At 44.4% G+C, this 22,986-nt stretch overlaps 1 protein-coding gene across 1 annotated transcript; it reads left to right on the forward strand.

Annotated features, from left to right (window-relative positions):
- The first annotated feature begins 4,217 nt into the window (after window positions 1-4,217).
- On the forward strand, window positions 4,218-8,667 carry BHLHE23 (basic helix-loop-helix family member e23). The gene has a single exon (XM_072917109.1). It carries the CDS (start codon window positions 4,399-4,401, stop codon window positions 5,071-5,073), a length of 675 nt encoding a protein of 224 aa, XP_072773210.1. The 5' UTR covers window positions 4,218-4,398; the 3' UTR covers window positions 5,074-8,667.
- The last annotated feature ends 14,319 nt before the right edge of the window (window positions 8,668-22,986 follow it).

The following is a 22,986-nucleotide window of genomic DNA, read 5'->3' on the forward strand; positions in this document are numbered from 1 at the left end:
GCATGAAGATTTCCCTTTTGGAAGTCTCCTGCATAAAATGCCCTCCTAGGTCCTTGAATGGATGACTGCTGGTGAAAGCCTGATTTTGTCATCACTTTGTCTGAAGAATAATCCAAGAGTGACCCTTTTGTTGTACTGAAACTCTTCATGCTGCTCTTAAAAGCTGTGGGAATTGTGGTGGTCTTTGCAGGAGCAGTAATGGAAGCTCTCACTGCCTTTTATATCACCATGAATGCACAATTACTGTAAGAGGACCACAAGCACGAGTTCTACAGGCAAGGTTTTATCAGCAGAATCAAACTCCTCGTTAGGACCTGAGTGAGCTGCAGGACTGAGAATAGGAATCTTATATCCAGAGTCCTGTGCCTCAGCCATAAGATCTTCCTTTCCCTGGATAAAATTGGTACGTTCCTGCATGCCTCAGGAATTTTTGGGTGGAAAGCCTCAGCTGTGTGACAGACAAGTGACAAACAGGGAGTCAACAGAAACACAAACACTTCAACAGCTCCAGTTCCTGTTGCACTCCTGGCATGCTTCCATGACCTCTGGCCAGTCCAGACCTGTGGTTTTGGCACACACCTGCCAGAGTGAGCTCTGCCTGCTTTCCCCACCTGGAGTTTTTATCTCTGCCCACCAAACAGCCAGACCCAGCCACAGCTTGTGCTTTTCCTACACGGTTCTGGTTTCCTGCTACACACAGGGGATGAAATACTCACCCGCCACTTCCAGCAGCTCCAGGGAGCTTCCAGCAGAGTAACTCCGCTCATCCCACCACAGAAAATGATCCAGTCACACATTTCAATGCTTGAACATCTCTTTGCTTTCCACCCTCCTCGTGTTTGCCTGGCTATAAGATCCAAACTCTTGCAGCAGTGGGCAGGGCTGTGTTTCCCGGGGTGCACAGCACAGGGGTGGGATTGCACCGAGACCCCAACGCGCTCCCGGCTCTCACTGTGCCGCTCAGCCTCGGGGGTCGCTGCGGGATTTGCAGCGCTTTGCCCACCTCCGGCTCGATGCCGAGGGGCCGGAGGGTGCCGGGGGGCGGGGGGTGCCCACTCCCCTCCGCTGGTCGCTAGATGTCAGCACGGGACCGACGGCCCGGCCCCGGGGACAGACAGAGCCCGGCACGGCTCCCGGAGGGACAGACAGACCCGGGACAGACAGACCCGCACCGCTCCCGGAGGGACAGACAGACCCGGGACAGGCAGACCCGCACCGCTCCCGGGAGGGACAGACAGACCCGGGACAGACAGACCCGGGACAGACAGAGCCCGCACCGCTCCCGGGAGGGACAGACAGACCCGGGACAGACAGACCCGGGACAGACAGACCCGCACCGCTCCCGGCAGGGACAGACAGACCCGGCACGGACAGACCCGCACCGCTCCCGGAGGGACAGACAGACCCGGCACGGACAGACCCGCACCGCTCCCGGAGGGACAGACAGACCCGGCACGGACAGACCCGCACCGCTCCCGGCAGGGACATGCCGGGAATGCAGTAATCAAATCATTGATGCTGCCGGTTATTTATAAAATGTTTGATACTTTTTCGAGTCTTACTGAAGGTATGGGTCCTACCCTGAGGAACTTTCAATGCCTGTTATAATCACAGCAATTATATTCTGCTATTAATTATTAAACAATTACAACAAGTTTTGGGTATGTAAAACACTGGAAGAAATAAATCCCACTTTAAAGCTGGTAAGTACTCAACAACATGTGATAGATTTATTTCCTACTGCATATGTCCTTTTTTTCCCCCAAAGCACTTGGAAACAATTTTGTTTCCTGCCATGGTCTTACACATGAGTCACTCCTTTCTGCTATTTTTTTTTCTTTTTTATGTTATAGTCCAACACACCAAAATCTAAATTCCTGTTTCTCAATTTTCAGTGAGCAACCAGGTTGAGTATTTTCGAAGATGCCTATTAACTGTTGCAATTTGAGGGAGAAGTCCAAAGCAAATTCTTCCATGTGCACTTTTTGGTAGCACATTAAACCCAAATAAATTTCAGATTCATACAGGCTCCAAATTATTTCTCTCAGCTGTGTCTTTTGCAATTACATACAAAGCATCAAATCCTCCTGCTCTGTTCTCCTGTAGCTGATGCACCTCCCAAGCTACCATTCAGTGCTGAAATAACCCTTGAAGAACTAATCTGTTTAATAAACCATGGGCGAGCCTGTGTGAGAAGTGTTTGCTTCTAATTTTCAGCCCACTTAGATGCACATGACATTCTTAGAAAGCTGGCAGTACTTGCAGCATGTCTGTACAACCAGAATTCCTGAAACTTTATAACACCGCTGGTCCTTCTCATTGAGAGATCTGAACACATTACCAAAAAAGTAAATAATTTCTAGCAGGGGACAAGCCTGCTTTTAACATTTCCTCTACATCTGTCTAATGGGAATTACTTATGCCAGTGATGATATTCTGGTAACTCTTTCCATTTCTCTGTTACGACTTGGAGTGTGGGACTGGCTCCAGAAATGAGAAGTCACGCTGTGCTCACTTGCATTTGAAAGTCACAGTGGATATATAGTGTCACCATGAATATATAGAGTGATCTGTCCCAGGAGTAGCTAAGTGGTTCAATTCTCATAAAACAATTAAGTTACTAAAATCAGTAATTGGTCTTCATGGTTGGATAAGCCCGATAAGGGGAGCAAAAGGGAGATGTGACCATATTGTAACATTCAAACACTGGAGCTGAGGTAAGAGAACTTCAGTGGAAAGTATGACGGACAAACCTGCTGCACACTCTGATGCCAGGCTCAGACAGAGCCAGTTTTATGTGCTCCACTCCTCCAAAAAGCAGAAACAACTTCCCAGATGTGCACTCAGAGCAGGGGAACAGCCTCATTCAGGCAGCAGCTCTGCTGGCACGGCTGGGGTGAACATGTCACTGCTCATCTCGGCTCTCCTGGCTCTGGTGTGGAGAAGGAAGGGAGACAAGCTCATCATTTCACGTTAGCACACAGCACACAGGGAGCTGATGGGAAGGGGAGAAGCCAACTGCACTTTGGAGAGGGCCTAAGAAAAACAAACCACATTCTGAAAAAAGCCTCCTGTCACCATAACACTCAGGCTATTTACTACAGCAGATAAACTGCCAGGTGCATCTGCAGCAACTGGTTGCATCTGCCTGCAGGCAATATCCACCTGCTCGCATCTATGTGTCACTGCACAGGATTCGGGATTCATCCCATCCTTTCCAAGCAGACCAGGCACATGCCATCCATGGAGAAAGCCAGGAATGCCCTTATGCACTCTGTAAAACAAACCACAGTAATATGAACCAGCCTCCAAACTCCAGAAAAGAAAGAAACTGGGATCTCTTTCTGTCAATTAAAGTTTAGTCCATTGTTGTCATCTTGCTGCAGGAATATGGGGCTAAAAATCCTGATTGTCCTTTTCCACGGAGCTCCACCTTTGCCAGTGGTTGCCTCAGATTCTCTTCGAGGTGGGTCAGATGCCACCAGTCACAGTGATGATTCCTCCCACCCTGCAGGCCATGGTGTGGTTGTTTCCTGTGCCAGTGTCATGCTCTGTTGCTGGTACCCACAGCTGGGGAGGACGCAGGGTCCCTGCAGAGAAGGGCTGGGTCATCACAGATCTAAACTTTTCCTGCCACATGGAAGGGAGGAACTCTGTCAGCCCCTGAAGAAAATGGGGCTAGACACGGCCTTTGCCTGGGAAATGTCGCAGGGAAGGGAAGGGAAGGGAAGGGAAGGGAAGGGAAGGGAAGGGAAGGGAAGGGAAGGGAAGGGAAGGGAAGGGAAGGGAAGGGAAGGGAAGGGAAGGGAAGGGAAGGGAAGGGAAGGGAAGGGAAGGGAAGGGAAGGGAAGGGAAGGGAAGGGAAGGGAAGGGAAGGGAAGGGAAGGGAAGGGAAGGGAAGGGAAGGGAAGGGAAGGGAAGGGAAGGGAAGGGAAGGGAAGGGAAGGGAAGGGAAGGGAAGGGAAGGGAAGGGAAGGGAAGGGAAGGGAAGGGAAGGGAAGGGAAGGGAAGGGAAGGGAAGGGAAGGGAAGGGAAGGGAAGGGAAGGGAAGGGAAGGGAAGGGAAGGGAAGGGAAGGGAAGGGAAGGGAAGGGAAGGGAAGGGAAGGGAAGGGAAGGGAAGGGAAGGGAAGGGAAGGGAAGGGAAGGGAAGGGAAGGGAAGGGAAGGGAAGGGAAGGGAAGGGAAGGGAAGGGAAGGGAAGGGAAGGGAAGGAGGCTGCCCTGCGATTGGCGGCGGCTGTCCCCGCGGCCCCTGTCGGCGATATAAGTGCGGCGGGGCCGTTCCGCGCTCACTGCCCGCCCCCAGCCCGGGCGCAGCGCCGAGCGGAGCGGAGCGGCGGGGCCGCCTCCTCCTCCTCCTCAGCGCCCAGGCAGCGGCGGCCGAGCGGGATCCCCGGCCATGGCTGAGCTCAAGTCGCTGGGCAGCGAGGCGTACCTGGCGCTGGCCCCGGGCTACGGACCCTCGGCTTTCGCCTACGGGGCGGTGCGCGGGGGCGCCGAGGGCCCGCGGGGCGCATTCGCGGGGGGCGGCGGGGCGGACTTCCACGGCGGGGCGATGGGCAAGTCCGCGGAGAGCAGCGGCGAGCAGAGCGGCGACGAGGAGGACGGCTTCGAGGCGGGCGTGAAGGGCGGCGCGGGCTTCGAGCGAGAGGGGAAGCTGAAGGGGGCAGCCCTGGGCAAGAAGCCCAAGGAGCAGCGCTCGCTGCGCCTCAGCATCAACGCGCGGGAGCGGCGGCGGATGCACGACCTGAACGACGCGCTGGACGGGCTGCGCTCCGTCATCCCCTACGCCCACAGCCCCTCGGTGCGGAAACTCTCCAAAATCGCCACGCTGCTCCTGGCCAAGAACTACATCCTCATGCAGGCGCAGGCCCTGGAGGAGATGCGGCGGCTGGTGGCCTACCTGAACCAGGGCCAGGCGCTGAGCGCCCCGCTGCCCGCCACCCTCAACCCCTTCGGACAGTCGCCCGTGTACCCCTTCGGCGGCGCGGCCGTGCCCGGCTGCCCCGAGAAATGCACTGCCTTCACAGGAGCCGCCTCCGCCCTCTGCAAACACTGTAACGACAAGCCTTGACTGCTGCCTTCTTCGGCCTTTTCCTTTCTTTTGAGTATTTTTTTTTATTATTATTATTATTTTTTTTTATTTGGTTTGGTTGGTTGGCTGGTTTTGTTTCTTGGTTGTTTGGGTTTTTGTTTTCTTTGTTTTGTTTTCTTTTGTTTTCTTTTTTCTTTTTCTTTTTTTTTTTTTTTTTTTTTCTGTGCACTTTTCTTTCCACTGCCATCAGCCCTGCCTTCCTTCCATCAGTTAAGTCCGGGTTTTCTTTTTCGTTCTTCTCTTACATACCCCCCCACCCCCCTCCTCATTTGGAAATATTTGGCAGTTCACGTGGACCCCCCCCCCAAAACATCCACTTTCTACTTTATTTAGTTCCCCCCTCACATGCAACTTCATCTGTAGAGTTATTTCCTTCCCAGCCTGTCAGTGGATTGTGAGCGTAATGTTGCTTTTCGCTTGCTCTGAGCTACAAAGTTTTTGAGCGGTTTTGAAACAGAACTATAGAAAAACAGAGAGGGAGAGAGATCTGGAAACTTGAGTGAATTTGCTTTGGCATGATCGACCTGTTAAAAATAGATTAAAAGGAGGAAGGGGAAGCAAAATCCAGCTGCAAACTATGCAATGTTTCAGAATCATGGGCGGAGGGGGTTCTGTGTAGCCAGATGGGTTTGGACTGCACCTGCAAATCCAAATGGAAATCGTTTGGGCAGAGCTCACGGGAGGGGGGAAGTCCAGTACTTTTGCTAAAACAAATTGATGCTTCAAAATAAGATGCTTTTTTTTTTTCTCTCTCTTAAAAAAATTAACCCGTTCTTGGACTGAGAGGAACCTGTGATTGTATGCTAATGCTTGCTGTTTGCCTGTTTCTCAGCTTGGTTAAGTTTTCCAGATGATTTTCCAAAGTCGTTGCTCATCATGATAAACAAAGCAAAAGGTGACTTACCATATTTATGTATTTATAATAAATAAAAGACATGAATAACCACTTTCTCTGTCCTACATGTCTCTAAAATCAGCTGGCAGTCCCTGCAAAACCCCTGCTGGAGTCAGGTAAAGCAGAAATGGATGAGGCAGGAGCAGCTGTGTGAACTTAGGGGAATGATCAGAATACTTGGAAAAAGCTCGTGGATATTCATCTTCTTATCAGCAGGGATTTGCATTTTTTCTCCAGTTTCTCCTGATTCATGAGCACACAAAAAAACGTTGCTTATGTCTGACTCTGAGTTAAGCAGGCAGGGGTTTAGGTTGTGTATTCTGACACTTGCTGGGGAATGCTGTGCCCTGAAAGTGGTGTATTAACTGGGGTTATTGTAACAGCGAGCTTAGCTCTGAGCACCCCCATGGAAAACATGGCAGGGAAGGAAATCGCTTAAAAACTCTGCTTATCCCTTTGGCTGGTTTTCTCTTCTATCTACAGCTTGACCCTAGATCTACATCTGGGGTTTGGGCCACTCAATATCATGACTGAGCTAACGATCTCTTGCCAAAATTGACTGTGTTTGTACAAAGTTACGAAGTGCGTTTCGCGCTGGCGGAGTTCTCCGTGTCGCTTGTGTTGGGTTACTTTGGTTTTCTGGTTTACGTTGTTCAATGCTTTGGTGCCTTGTATGCTTCACTAGTAATTAAATAATAATAATAATAATAATAATAATAATAATAATAATAATAATAGAGGTGCATTCAGTGCTTTCTGTTTGGGTTGGAAATACTCACCCAGTGTCAGAGCAACCACGTAAACTGGTACAGTCGCAGCCTCGGGGGCTCGAGCTGTCCGTGGCCATTTGTGTTAGGAGTGGGGTGTAACTATTTAAGGTTATTAAACCAATTTCCATGCCTGTCGCTAGTGTTATGCTAATTTGAAAAGGACTGCCATCCCTCTGAAGCGCTTGTCCATGGCACTTAATTTTAATTAATACATTTCCAAAAGACTTTTTGTGTTTGGAAAACGAAGTGTGTGATTAAGCCTTATTCATAAAGACATATGTTTAAAACTGGTTCCTGCTCACTTCCATTTTTATATCTTCATTTCTTTCCTGTAATTAAAAAAAAGGGGAAAAAATAGAGTAATTTTACAGAACAATTAATCTCTTGTATCTTTTTCTGTAAAAGAAAATGTTGAAAATGCTCTTAAAGTATATCTGATGAAGCAAAATCAAACCAAAACCCCTACTGAAGCAAAAATGACTGGAAACTGCAGATCAGCAAAGGTCACTCAAAATTTTGCAGACTAAGTTGTTGCTAGGAAATATTTGGGGAGAAAAAAAAAGGGCCAGTTAAACAAAGAATTATAATTTTTAAGTAGATGTATGTTTCTTCTGGTTAAAATTAAAGAAGATTGAGAATATTTAAATGGAGATTAGCTTAACTGTTCATTTTTCACCAAAACTAAAATAGTTGGAGAATAAAGTATTTAACAGTTGAATATTTAATTTGAGTTTGGTTTAGTTAAAAATTAAGGCTAAAAATAATGGCATTTGTAATTGCTTCTTTGTCAAATAATTATGGTCCAAAAAAGAAGTCTTACTAATTTCAGAGCATAAAAACTCTTCACAATCTGAGACAAGCTATTTTTGGAATTGTGGGTTTTAGTACCATGATTGTTTTAAATCTCTTCCTTTCATTTATGTCAGTAAAAACTTGCTCATAGTATCATACCTACCTAGAAACTTAAAATTCTACCTTCTGAGAGTCCTTGAAATATTTAGAAAGCTCTTCAAGAGCCTGCTTGGAATTCAATTATCTCAGGAGGCTAAGTAAGGACTTTCAAATAGAAAACACCTGCATTAAACTTTTTTTTTTTTTTTTTGAAAGGAAAAATAGCAAGTTTGACTGTTTAAGTCCTATAAAAGGCCAGGTGTTAGAAACAAGTGCAGAATTTATCAAAACAATACTAAAGGCAATTAACCTTAAAGTACAACGGTTTCCATTCAAAGGGAAAAGGAAGAATTGTAACTTTTCCTGCAATAAACAATATTAAACTCAAAGAAAGTTGACTAACTTCTCAGGTAACCTGGAAGTTCAGTGCTGTGAGCTGCTTCTGTCCCCCCTGGACTTGCAGGAATTCAGCTGGTGCTGAGGTGGAGCCAGTTGTGAGCTCAGGGCAGGAGGGCATCTGCTCCGGGGTGATTCACACTGTGCTGAGCTGCTGCTGAAACTGCTACCAAGTGAATGCCTAATTCTTCTCAAAGATGATTTTGTTGAGAGGGGATAAACAAGCAGCTGACCATTGCATTTGTGTGTGGGAAGCATCAGTGCTGGCCTTGCAGATGTGTGTGGTTATCCTGAGGATGAAGTCCTGTACTTGTCATTTGTTTTTCCCTTTCTCTGGCATATTTTGTGTACCATGTAAGGTTTTAAGTGTCTCCATCCATTTGGTGTTTCAGAGAATATGAAGGGAGGACTTGAGAAAAATTGAAGATTTTTTTTGCTTCTCAAATGTTCCTGTTATGATGCCTGCTCTTTTTTATTTCCCCAAGAAGGATTTATTGTGTATGCTCAGATGGAACTGAAACAGAGATCGTGTGTTCTAATGTACTTATTATCCTGATTTGTTCATACTTGGAAGAAAACATAATGCCAACTTTAAATTAAATATAATATATTGTTTTCTAACCTCACTTAGTTTTTCTTTGAACTCCAAGGCTGAGCAGCAAGAAGTGTCAGAAGGAGGAAATGCTGCTTCTCTGTCTGTTGTGTTTTTTAACTTGTGTCACTAAAATGAAGGTTTAACTAACAAATATATATAATGTCACTCATAGGGGATTGGAAGCTGCTGTCAGCTTGCACTGTACCAGCCCAGTTTAACATTAGCAGTATTGAGCCAGCCAGGTAAAATGTTCTTTAATCAAATACAGGGAAGCAACAGGTTTGAAGAAGGGGGGCCCAGAAGGCAGCTGTCTACCTCGGATACCAGCAGAAAGTTTAATCAGCTGGAGTTTCTGGAAAGAAATGTGAGAATTGTGAAGCTTTCCTTGTCCTTTGATCCATATCACTGATTTTTTTGGCATTCTCTCACAATACCCGAATATTGCTGCACACTAACTTGTTTCCAAGACTTTAGAAAATGATTGCTTTCTGTTCTCAGATAATTTTTCTGGTATTGATCTTTACATATACATTTCTATAATTTCCATTTTATAAGAGCATTAGACTTTTTCAGGGTGAAATGAACATAGGGCCCAACCCTTGTGCAGTTCTGCAAATTGGCAGCGTTGGTGATAATGGTGACAGCAGGACAGAGCTTGGCACTGGGGCACAGCGGTGCTTTCTGACCCAACCTTTAAGAGGCTCCAGAGGCCCAGAAAAATGTGTACAAGCTTTATACCTTTATTATATCAGCCTTGTAGCATGTGTAAAGTGTAGGGCACGGTGGATAAATGTCTCACTTAAATGATTTCTTGGCTTTTCAGCCTGAACCTGCGCATCGACAGCGAGAGTCGCGGCACATCCCGCCAGGCTGAGTCCTCACAGTCCTCAAACTTCCAGCCCAGTTTGCCACAGCTGGAATTGTTTAGTTTACAAATTAGGAGAACAAAACCGTGTTTCACTTCCACAGCATTGTGCTCATCAAGTGTGCTCCTTGAGTGGACTCTTGGAAACAAGAGGCTGGACGCTGCAGTGTCACTGAAATTTGTTTTACCTGTGCTTTTTCCGTGCCATGTGAGTTATCAGCAGAGAAATCATTGCTTTGATCTGAATCAGTGAAAGTGCTTCTAAAGAACGCTAAAATACACCAACCAATATTTTCAATATTCAAAACTGCTTTTATATTGTTCTCTGTCATTTGATAGGATTTTGATTAGTATTGCACAGTAGAAAAGTTGGGGGGGGTTGTTTTCACTAATCCTGATTAAGGCTAGAAAAGACTCTTGATTACAGTAATTTTCATAATGTAAATTTGTTTGTGATATGTCTTTAGTCTTTAATCCCTTTTGGCATTCCATTCAAAGGGAGATGAAAATTTCAGGGATTTATAACATCTAAATCAGGCATTCCATGAATGTTTCTCAGTCAGTTTTTCTCCCACCTGAAATAAAAAATACATAAATGGGTATGCAACATATTTTGTGGTCAGATTAGAAATACATTTCCATGCGGCTTTTATGGGAAAATAGCCTAATATTGAGCACTTTCTCTTTACAATAAAGTATAAGTGCATAAGAGAAAATGGAACCAATTATAGAAACCAATAATACATTTGAGATCTTTGCCATTCTTTCAGATGTTTTGCAGTAGGATTTTCACCAAAGACTTCATATAATCTTTCCATAATCAATAATTCACTTTAATTCTTTTGTCCATTACCCCAAATTATTATTTCTCTTTGTATTTATGAATACATACAGTTTTTAAATTATCCATTTAATTTTTAAGTAGTCTTAGCTTCCCTTCACAATAGTAAAATTTGAGCTAATATTTATTCCTAAAACACTGAAGAGTTTTGAGTATAATCCTCAGATTTCTTTAAGGCCAAACAGATTAATCTTAAGTATTAGCATTACAATTAACTAATGTATAGAGATATTTAGTCGGGTTAATTCAGGGTGAAAATAAAGGGGTTTATTTTTTTTTTGCTATGCTTAAGGCAGTGAAATTTGCAGAACAAAGACTTGCAGAAGACAAACCACAAGTACTTAAGGTCTTGCAACACAGAGGAGGGGAGCATGCTGCTTTTCGAACTCCTTGCCCTGCTGAAGCAGCTCAAATATATCTATATTTAAATTATTTAACAGCTTATTTTAATTTTTAAGTCTTCCAATTCATCAGTGATTCATGTTCATTAAAATCTGCTCCGTTAATGCCACTTGTATTTGCTCAGTTCCTCTTCCCCCACGCTAACATTGATGTTCTGTGTGTTTGTGTGTATCGATATGGAATTGCACTGTGAATATAACCCAACCTTCCTCAGCTACCAATGGGAAAAAAAAAACAACTATCTGTTCTTTTGCCTTAAGTATTTCAAAGGGAAAAACATGGCTGAGCAAAAAAACATCACCCCAGCTTTTCCTCCAAGCCCACTTTTGTCTAAAGTAATGAGGCCATAGTCAGTTGGCTCCAAAGAGCGCTGTGATTTAGTGTGACGTACAGTGAATCATTGCAGATCCATTCGGACTGCATTCGTTATTTTAATGAGACGCAGGCAAATCTGTTTTTTGGCCGCAAACCTTAAGATGCAAGCATAATGTGAAATGGTTGTTGATTGCCACAAGGCAACTGACATTATGGATTTTTATCGCCATCATTATGCACTTTAAAACTCCCCACATCCCAGGATATTTAGCCCCTTCCCTTTCCTCCTGCAAATGACAGGGAAGCCACAACGCTGACATTTAAAAGCGAAAAGCTCATCTATTTAATTTCTGGGCTTATTAAAACCTTACGTTGCATCCTCTGCTCTGCATTTTTTTTTTCTTTTTTCCTTTTTTTTTTTTATTCACGCTTTCCCAGAGGAGGAGGAAAACCCCCACCGCAGCGCGGTCACCCAAAAAAGGTCACATTCAGTTGGGCGACAGCAGCACTAGGTCCCCACCAGCCTGTGCTTGATGTAGTATAAGAAATGACAATGAGGCGGGCATATCTGTGCCCGAGCAGTAATCACAGTAATGGTGTTCATCAGAATTTACCAGTGCTGAACTTTTCCAGAGTCTGCAGTAATGCTTCCTCCTCAGTGCTACCAGTAAGGGATTTATTGTGCTTGTTTTTGCCTTCAAGCAAAGGGCACCCATTCGATTGTTGAAGAAAACCCTTTCAAAATGTGGTTGTGTGTGTGGGCATGTTTGTCAGTGTAAAATGCATATGCTGATGCATATGTGTGGTGTCTTCATGTGTGCCTGCATGAATGAGTGTTCCTACAACTTATTTACCTTCTGTGTCTTTTTTTCTGTCATTTTTTGGTTGCTTTACCAGCATGGTTTTATTATGTTTTCATGAAACTTTGTACAACATCATTTGGCTGTAGCACAGGAAGTGCCATTGCATGAAAACCACTGGTCTCCTGAAAAATTGCTTTGGCCTGTTCAAGCCAACAAACCCATGAATAATATTTTTCATCCTTTTATTTTATCCTTAATAAAAAGAAGTGACGTTTTGGGACAGTACAGGGTGTTGGTTTCCCATTGTGCCACTGGCAGCTTTGCAGTGAGAATGACAGAGAACCAGCATACCTTTGCTTTCCCTTATTTCCAAATGCATCCATCCTATTTTTATTGACTTGCTGAAAGTAAATCTCATGTCTTGCGCTCTTCACACAGATGTCATGAAGAAATCCTTATGCCTTCCATTTGAGAATTACATTACCTTAAGTATTTTTTATCTCCTGGCAGCTTCAGTGTAAAGCAAACTCCCCAGCTGACAGCCATAGTGGGTGCACTCAGTGTTTACAGCAGAACTGGGGCTGTAGGGGAAAAAGATGAAAATCTCTTGCAAAATGTTAAAATGGCTGCTGACTTGGAGGCCTCTGGCTCAGTTTTACATTCTTTCCAATGTCCAAGAAAATACAATTTTACTTCTAACAGGTTTTCTCCCCACGGCTTTTTCCCTCTCGTGCCTTAGTTGGTTTCCTGGAAGATCTGAGGACAGAAAGCACTTTAGTTACAGGAGCTCTATTACTCCTAACAGTTCCTGTTGCAATTGGATGTGGCACTGTATGGAATAATCTTGGTACTTGGAGATTGCACAACACAGGAGAGCTCATTCCTGTCTGACTTGACTCCTCTTTCAGGTGCTTACTTGTAGCAGTCCACAAAAACCCTTTTTAGAGGGTAAGCAATGCACAAAGAGCACCTTCTCTCTGCTGTTTCTCTCCTATGTAGGTTCTTGGGGTTGGTCTCATATTTTATTTCACCATAAGCAAACCCAAAATTCCCTGTCAGGCAAGAGCTTTTCCTTTTCTTTTTGTTTTCACCTGCTTGTTCTCACCCTTGCAAATTCTCTCCCCTGTAACTGCTTCTGCCCTCGGTGGGTTTCTGATCCAACCTGCAAACAGACTTATTCCTGTATAAATACATGACAAAATAATTTTTGACCACATTGAGTATGCGTGCCTGTAGATATTTACTTTGTTTTGGTTTTTGGAGTTAAATCCAATTTGGAAGGAGTATCTGATCATTTCAGTGAAATTCTGTTGCTTTCAACTTCCTTCTCCAGTTGCCTTGCCCCGAGGCACAGAAAAGATCAAGGCGTGTGCCTGTGGACACACAGGGACTGGAGTGAGTGGCTCACCAGATCTGAATTTAGATGATCTGTGCTTCCTGCTTCCCCAGATAAGCCACACATTTCTCTGCCTCCCCAGCAGCATCCGTGCTGACATTTCTTTCTCCCTCCTCACGCTCGGGGTCTCTGGGAAGATCAACCCTCTGTTGTGGCAGTGGTGTCACCCAAGTCACCTCCTGGCTCCTTCTGGAGCAGCGACAGCCAATTGGAAAGGAGCTATAACTACATCTTGGCTATTTTCTAGCAGTCTCCTGCTTCTACAATAGCCTGAGGCAACCTGAACCTACCCTGGGGACCAGCCAGTCCCCAGCTGCTGGGGAGTGGAGAAGCAGAAAGGTGGCTCCAAGCCATCTTTGTTCTCCAATCCTCGTCCTGTGCTCAGCCCAGTCAAGTCAAAGGGGAGAATCTGGGCCAGAGTTTATGAAATGCTCTGCTACAGAAACTTGCCCTCGCTGCCAACAGCATCTTTCTGGTTCTCTGAGCTCCTGTGTCCTGCCCTTCTCTTGCTGCCCTGCGAAGATTCCAGCCTGGATCGTGGCTCTGGGAAAGCAGCAGTCTGTACCGTGAATTGCCATGGCCAGGCTGTCCTTTGCTGCTTTCTCTGTGTCTCTGGCGCTGCTTGAGCCACAGGCTCAGCTCCAGAGAGACCCTGCACAAAGCTGCTAGCCCCAGGATGGAGGCAGGGCTGGTACACTGTGGGAGGAGGAGGGGTTATCACTGGCTGAGCAACTCCTTGTTTTTCTTTTTTGCAAGGGAAAAAGGCACTTCTAACTGGGATTTTTTTATTCGTGTAGTCACATCCCTCCTTAGTCCCAGTGCATGCCCATAATTACCCTCCCAGTCTGACACCCAGATTTTGGTTCTCATGCCATGGAGTTAATCCTTTTTTGACACTTATTTTGCACCAGCATCACTCTCCCAACTTCAGAGAATCTTCTCATGTCAGCATCACAAATTTCACTTTTTGTGATCAATATTATTTGGGCAGATTCTGATATTTTATTTCTGCTCCCTGGCCCTTCCTGTGATTTCCTGTGTAACACCTCAACACACACACACACAGTTCTGCTGGCTGAAACACCCTTAATGGCTGGGTCTAGTTGTCTGGAATTAAAAACTATTTTCGTCTACCCAGTGGCATTAATGGAACTGGCATGGGGAGTGCTCCAGTTAAAAGGAGACAACCTAAGTGATGAAGCTGAGGCATGGAAAAAATTTGATTCAGCCCAGACAAAAAGGTGTGTCTGCTCATTTGCACTGGAGTATCATTCCCATCAGGTCCTGCAATAGGAGTAACACTCATTTTTTCACTTTAATATAATCTAAAAACTTCTGAAAGCTCAAAGGGGCTGTGGGGTTCTGTTGGGACTTGGCCAGCACAGAGTGGCTCATCCTGGCAGTGATGTGAGGGGTATCTGCTCAGGCAGGAATGCCCCAGAACACATCCCATCGTGGCCAAGGCTGATATTTATTTCGTCACAAATATTCTGATGACTCTAATGACTTTCAGCCAGTTTGCTGCACTGACCTATGATTCATTCACCACATTATCCCAGCTGCTGGCCTGAAACGCTCTCTTTGAGTTAGAACTGAAGTTTATTCTGATCTCAATTTCCATTGAGATGTGGTTTTATCCTGAGTTTAGGGTTTCCTTTGGTCCAGCTGTTAAAATTCAGGAGCAGCATACCCCAAATTTGGAGACAGGGAATGGTGGAGTTTAAGCCAAACATGAAAAAACCCCCAACACAGTGGACATTGATTTTGAAGTAAAAACATTAATAACTTGGGGTGGATTAGAGAAGCTCTTTTTACTTAAACTTGGCCATCAAAATTTAGATATCTTGATTCCTAGTGTCTGTCTAAACAGTCATGTACGGAGCAGACTTCATCCATTCAGGAGCGGAAAAGTGGAAATTGTATGTCTTTCCTCTTCATTTTCTCTGGGAAAATCTTTTAACTAATTTATGGAGTAGTTAATCTGGTTTCGCACGTGTGTGGGTAAATGAGCATGTCATGTGTCTTCATGTGCAAGAGAAAAAATTATTTCCTGATGGCAAGATAATGGAAACATATTGGGGGTGAGAGAAGGATTTCATTAGAAAAGCACAGCTTCACAAGTACAATCCTTGCATATGAATCATGACTCATCTGCTCCAGAATGAAAAAAAAAAAAGAAAAAATATCACTGGGAGTCAGATTATTGTACCTAACTCAACATCTAAAAGTCAGACAACTAATTAAGCCTGGGCTGTCTCCATCCTGAGGAATAATAGATAACAGCTTCCCAAGGGTAATTCATGTCAGTGTAGAATAGGTGGACAAGTCGCCTTCTGGGGATGCTTATCTCTTGGCATTGACTGCAGAAGCTACACAGATAGCTCAGAATGGATGCCTGGTTTTCAGGGGCAGGAACTCAGTGAGAGGAGCCCCTGCCTTACAGCCTAGTGCTAGAATTAGGACCTGAAATGAAAGCTTCAAAGGTCGTGGTTTCCTAGCAGTTAGAATAATCTGTCCCCAATAAGAAGCAGCCCATCAGCAGCCAGAATAACCCAGGGCAATGTGAAATTAAAAGCAGTTTTCATTAAGGCTGCCAAGGGAGAGTGTTTGTATCTGTGGGAGGCAAGTCTGGCCACTAAATAATATGAGATGATAACAATGAAAGAGATAAATGAATAGGGGCACATGGAGTGAATTATGCTGACAAATATCAGAGTTAAGCTCTGAAAGTTGAAGGCTGTGGACAGTGTCTGCCTCTGGGACTTGGAGTGCTCAGCCAGGGCAGAGCCTCTCTCAGAGGCCCATTAGAGAGGTCTATTGAGTCACAGAGTCCTAGAATGGTTCAGGTTGGACAAGCCCTCTAAGTTCATAATCCAGACATTAACCCAGCACTGCCAAACCCACACTAAAGTACCACATTTAGTGGTATTTTTGTGCCCATGTGCACAAAGTACCACAGTTTTAAATCCCTCCAGGGGTGGTGACTCCACCACTGCCCTGGGCAGCCCTTGCCAGGGCTTAGCAACCCTTTCTGTGAGGAAGTCTTTCCTAATACCCAATCTAAACCTCCCCTGGCACAACTGGAGGCCATTTCCTCTTGTCCTATCACTCGTTACTTGGGAGAAGAGACTGACCCCCAGGCAAACTGAATTTATCACAAGATATTTGAGGGAGGTTAAATTTGTACTTCTCTGTTGCCCAGGAGCTGTGAGCTGAACATGGTTGATGTTATTTGCTGTAAGAAGATGATGCTCAGACACACTGCAAAACTCAGCCAGAATGAACGGAGAGAAAAGTCCCAATTCCACATCTATAAACTGGGGAAAAAAGCAGTGAACATCCAAGATGGCATTTTGCACCTGAGAACACAGCAAACAGCGGTGCATTTCTGAAATGCAGAGTATGGCTCTGCACTGTGCACTTGCCTCTGACTAATGCCATGTGAAAGTGGCCTGATGCAGTGTGTTATTTGTCCTGATGTATTCTGGAGCTTCTGTGAACAAATGTTAAGGAGGCTGTGAAGCTGTCACGCTTTGTAAAGGCTCCTCAAAGGTTGCAGATTTAGTAGCTACAATTCTAAAATGCAATCGTGTTTTTAAAGCTTTCCTTTTCCCTGGGTGGAGCCTTCACAGACACCCAGAAGGTTTTTTTAATTGATGTCCATAACTCTTCCATGGTTAAAGCAGGGCAGCAGAGAGGGCACTGAACTGCAGTTGCACTGTGATTTACTACCAAGGTTTGACAACAGTATTCCATACATATCCACTGGAAAATGCTCTTAATTTTCCCTCAAACACAGCAAGTCTGCCACCTGAGATATCTACAAATCCTGAAATTCAGTGATGGAGTGAGGGTGGAGAGAGTCCTCGTGTTTAACCCGTGACTGCCCCATTTTTCATCCTTACAAGGACATTAAACACAGTAAAATGAGTCCTGGTGGAAGCCTGTGTCTCCCTGAAGTGGGCAAACGATAGGTTAAGAGAAAGCAAATGAAAGGTAAGATTAATAGCATTTATCATGGCAGATAGACTAGCAGTTTGCTAATTAAAGATGTTAGAACATAGAAGCAGCCAAGGATCAGTGGCTTTTAATGAGGATGTTGTAGGGTGATTTAGGTCTAATTTTCTGCTTAATAAAGCTGGTTTAAAAAGTAATTTTGTTGGGATGTGACTCTCCTAAACCTGTTCATTATCAGTGATGGGACTTCACTTCAACACTCCAGGAAATGTTGTGTTTAATTAATATTGTGTCGGCAAGTGGATATGCTGACAGATGAGAAAAAAATTGATGAAGAACTTTCAAGGACATTGACTTCATTACACAGCTTCATTATAGCCTGAATAACGGGCTAAATATGTCACTGGAAAGATAATGTGCCACTTTTAACTCTTTTCTCTGTGTTGTTCATGTAAGCAAGCAGAGGATTTCTTTCAAAATAGCCACTATTGAAAAAAAACCTCATCAAGGGATCATATCTGCATTTTCTCATTGATTCCTTCTCTTTATGAGATTTCTAACTTATGGTGGAGATGTAAAGCAAAGTTCTGTGGGTTATTTACATTAATTCATCAACCATTTTGCTTGGGCAGAATGTGATGTTAGTAAGTGACACTCTTCACCACTGGGTAATTTTCCACAGTGCCTCTGAGACAGGACTAGAAATTAATTGAGAAGATTTTTATTTCTCGGTACAAAAAAGCATCCTGAGCTATAGTGATGGATGGATTAGTATCTATATATATAAATATATGTATATATATATATATATATATATATAAAAATTTGGTACCAGGGTGGGATCTCAAATGAATCTTTTCACCTCAACTCAGAATTGCTGCACAACAACCCTTATTCTACACCAAAGAACACCATTTTTAACTCTGATTAGTAGGTCGTGTATTTGTATCCTGAGCTGACAGCCAATGCTTCTGCAGCATCCTCTAACTCTTTGCTGATTTTCTTTGCAGACTCACCTTTCCCTTGGCTAAGGTTAAGCTGTGAGGAAATCACTCTATGAAACAATTAAAAAAAATACACTCTAATAATTCAATTACATTTTGGCCACTGTAGTAGTTCGCAATAGTTTGCAGATCATTCTTCATCACCTCACTGAACTTTCAACCAGAAAAGAAAGCAAAAATAATCTGTTTCAGACTAAATTATGTGACCTTAGTGTGACCTTAGAGACTTTGGGTTGGACTCCTCTGGTCTGTTTTATAAGACTTTTCGCAGCAAGAAAAAGAAAGCGTGAGGTCTGATCTCTTAAACAGGAGTTGGGAGAGGAAAAAGGAAAGGGTCTGGAGCAGTGTTTAGCTGGGGCTTACAGAAAAGCATCCTAAAGGTCTGTTACAATTTTCCTAGTGAAAAACAGGTCCAGCAGCAAACCATTGACTCTTCCTGGGTTTCAGTTGTCTCTTCTTTGAGATATATGACTGTTAAAGAAGAAAAGGGAAAATAACCAAAGATCAACCTTTGAGGCTGAAAGCAAAAGAAGAAAAAACTGTTTTCAATCTTCATCATGAGGGCTATTAGCCATGAGAAGAGGCCCAGGCAGGGGAAGGAGAAGAGACGCTGACTGGAGGCGACAGCTGGAGTTTATGGGATGCGTCAGTTCTCTTTAACACCTCCATTCGGTGGCTGCTGTCACCTTCGGATGAGGGCTTTTACAGGGTGGCATTCAGGAAGGCATTGTGCCATGTCACACACCGGGAGCTTTGTCCCCATCCCAGGATTTGCATTTCCCTTTTCCCATGGCTGTGTGAGACCCACGCTCGGAGTGTCCTTGTGCCAGGGGTGGCACTGGGCCCTCCTCCAGCACCTCAGAGCTCTGCCCATGTGCCAGCCCCAGCTAAACACTGCTCCAGACCCTTTCCTTTTTGAGGATGAGCTGCTCAGTCAATCCCTTCTCCTGCCCTGGGTTTGGCAGGAGGGAGTTTAGTTTAGTAACTGAAATTGAGATTTCAGCTGTGGGGCAGAGATTTAGATACCCCAACTGCTCTGCTGGGCACTTACTGTTCTGCTAACAGTGCCTGGGTCATCTCCAGCACCTTGGTGGGTTGGTGTCACAGTGCCATCACACAGGGAGGGGCTGACACACCCAGGGCAGGGGGGACCTCAGGGTAGGGCATCGCCTCCTGAGTGATCGTGTAGGTAGGAAAATTTGGGAGCAAAGAGTGGTAGAAACCCAGGTGTGTCAGCAGCACATGCACTGGTTCTCAAAAGGAGCCTTTTGCTCACTTGTGTGGTTCCTGGGTTATCTCAGCTGAGCATTCACCTTCAGGGCTGGAGCAGAGGGTTTTATACACATGCTGTATAAATATTCAGATGAAATTTGAAACCAAAGTGCTGTTAGAAATTTGGCTCTTTGTAGTCTGTTGTATAATCCATTACAACGCACCATTATGTAATTGTCAGTTATCCAAGAGTTTAGTATTTTGCAACATGCCAAAATCAAAAGTGTATTCTTATTAACATCCCAAATGTACTTAAGTGTTTGGTAAATACTGGAAGATACATTTCTTGCCCTAGAGAACATACAGCCTGAAAGATTAATATTGATTCTAGACAAATCAATGTTTGTTTACTAAAATCACGTGCTGAATACTTTATAAGCACCCACCCAGCTGCAGGGATGTTGCAAGCTCTGTCTCCCTCTGATGCCATAAACACAGCCTGAGTCTGTATTCAAGGCTTCACCTCACCTTGCAGCTTTAAAATTGTGGCAATAATGTTATTCAACAACATCTCCTGTCAGGAAGAGCGAAGGTAAAAACATTCAGACTTTTTTCTGCAGATCCCCAATGGGTTTCTTTTAGGCAAGGCCCATGTACATTAATACAAATCATATTTTATGTTACTCACAGGACATAGAGATAATCAGAAAGCTATCTTCATAAACAGAGGGTTATTCATAATCCCTCACATGGCATTTCAATTATCAGTCTGATGATGATGTGACATTATGGATGAGGTTGTGATTAAATTTTCTTGTGTAATGACCCTAAGTAAATCTTTGCAATTTTCATTTTGCAGAGATTTAATATAGATTGGTGGCCTGTTGTTTGGCCCCTGTTTAATCCAAAATCGCTCATTAAATTGGGACCAGTAAACATCTGATGATTGCATTTCATGGACTCAGCTATGAATTTAACATATTAAATCTACATTCCAGATGGATATAAGCATCTGTTCTCATTATGGTTATTGGTGTTAATCTGAAACCCTGACCCGTTTCCCCGAACATTACTCATATTAAATTCCATCCCAAATTCTAACATATATTGGCATGAAGGCAGGAGACAACTAAAATACCTTCACGTGCACATAAGCCAGTGAAAGATGAACAGCAGAAATTAGGGGACAAATGACACAACCTTCTCGTTCTCAGAAGGTGGCTTTCACTGCTGCAGAATGTAAAACAACTGCTTTTGTTTTCCAGCATTGAAAAAAAACCTGAAAGAAACCCCAGTAGTCAATTCTATTTGACCATGTACTTGCTAATCACTGGGCTTGAGCTGTATCCTTTACAGAGCAGCACAGCCCTAATTTGCAAATCTGATTTGTCACTAAATCTCGTCAGAGTTTGACCCAGCAACTTGCAGGCACTTGCCTGGCAGTAGCCAGGCTTCTCTGCTCCAGAAACACTCAGCTCAAAGTCAAATTAATCGGTGACTTCCAAAGACCATTAGGAAGAAGATATGTGTTCCAGGGCTGCTGAGAGCTTCTCCACACTGCATGATTCATGTTTATTGCAGCTGGGGCATTTATTTATTAGATTGCTCAGTGTAATGGGAAATTTAAAATGACACACATTGTATTACAGGGAGGCTTAGCAAAATATTATCTCCCTGTTATTGTAAATCAAACAATTCTCAATGTCAGCACGGATCACCTTTGCTCAGCAGAAGTTTCTCCAGAGGGTTTGTTTAGTTCCTTGGATTTTTTTTTTTTCTTTAATTTCAGAAGACGTGCCCCCTTCCCTAGATGATGTGTGAGACAGGCTGCACATCTCAGTGCTGGGTTGGGATCCTGCCTGTAATCCTGGGTTTATCTGGGACTTCACACCCAGGTCCTGTGCCTAAAGGATTGGACAATTCAGGCTCATGGTATGAAAATTAGTCAGAAGGGTAGATACAGTTTGTGCCTTGAAAAGGAGAAAAACAGTCAATATTTTAAAAGAGAAGAAGTAGATTTGTTGTACCACTCTTGTACCAAAAGGCACAAACCCCTCCCAACAGCTCATTAGCCTGTTCCCTAGGGTTTTCCTGGCTTGTTAGGGCAGGAGGAATCAATCCTCTGGGGTGGTGGGAGAGAGAAAAACAGCCAAGAAAACAGCAAGTACCAGGAAAGTCTGCCTGAATTCTAGCAAAGCTGGGCTGGAGCCAAAACTCTGAGTTAAGCACTCACTGGGGTTTGCCCTCCTGCAGCACCACACAGACCATGAGTGGCTATAGCAGGAAAAAGCCTTAGGGGAGGGTTTTGGGGGATTTTAAGTGTCAGATATTCACCTGCTGTATAGGAACACCATCCCTGAAGGACAAAGTGTTGGGAAAAGTCCCAGAGGTGTGGTTATTAGTTGAGAAGTGAGATACAGCATTTCCTGATGGCTGCACTGGGAAGTCACTTGTCTGCAAAATTTCCCTGTGATTTTAACAGGTTGAAAAGTGCAGAAACACAAATGCTAAACTTCCAATATGGACTGGGGTTTGTACATAAGGGAAAAGGGGATTTTAGTACATACTATGTATTAGTGAGTGCATCATCTCCACACAGAAAACTGGCATGGCCTCATGTTCCCATTTTGTAATGGGGGGAAAAAACCTGATCTCTCAAATATTGACTCAAACAGCACAGAACAGAATGGGGTGGGGGGAAAGAACTGCAGTGTCCAGTGGGTGAAAATACCCACCGAGGTGTGTATTCACTATCACCAGTGCTTGTAACAGGAGGACAAAAAAAAACCCCATCCCTGTCATTAGTAATTAAGGCTGCATCACTCAGGGCAGAGCACTGTGTGTGTGCAATGAGGCTAATTAGCATCAAAGTGCTGTCTGACTTAGAGAGTTTGGTGCAGGCAGCACAGCAGAGGGGCTCACCAGTGAGGCTTGGTGCATTTCAGGCCAAGCAGTTTGACCTGGGCTCCCTGTCCTGACAGTGGGTCCAGAGGTGGCCAAAATGTTGGTGCCAGCAGCTGCTGGTGTTGGGAGGGCAGCAGTGGGTGCCCAAGCGCAGAGTGAGGAGATGCTGCCTCAAATGATCAACACAAAGCATTTTTACTGCATGAAATGTGCTTTTTATATCCAGGTGTTTGTTGCACCAGGTTTTTGGCCAGCTTGGTCTCAGGATGAATCGGCAGCAGAAGTTTGGGTGTGTGAGTCCCACCAGGAGCCACCAGCTCAGCAGCTTGGGAGTGGGAAGAGCCCAAGGAAAGGGGTCCTGGAGGAGCTTCTCTGGCAGAGAGGATTACAGCAAGTGCTGCTTGTTTGGGTCACTAGTGGAAGAATATTCCATGGCAAGGGTTTGGAACCACTTGAACTCTGAGGTTCATTTCCAAACTAAGCCATTCCATGATTCTATGTTGTGATTCTATTTGCTGGTGCTTCCCCACTGGCTACAGCCCACAGGAGCAGACACACAGAGTGGCAGATAACCAGCAAGAGATTTCCACAGCCCAACTGTGGAACAAGTGGACCTAAAGAAAGCCAGAATTAAAAATACCCTCTC

Source organism: Taeniopygia guttata, chromosome 20 (genome assembly GCF_048771995.1).
Source record: "Taeniopygia guttata chromosome 20, bTaeGut7.mat, whole genome shotgun sequence".
Taxonomy (NCBI): Eukaryota; Metazoa; Chordata; class Aves; order Passeriformes; family Estrildidae; genus Taeniopygia; species Taeniopygia guttata.

Excerpts from the sequence above, each read along its gene's own strand:
- BHLHE23 (XM_072917109.1), top strand. The coding sequence starts at position 4,399 with ATGGCTGAGCTCAAGTCGCTGGGCAGCGAGGCGTACCTGGCGCTGGCC.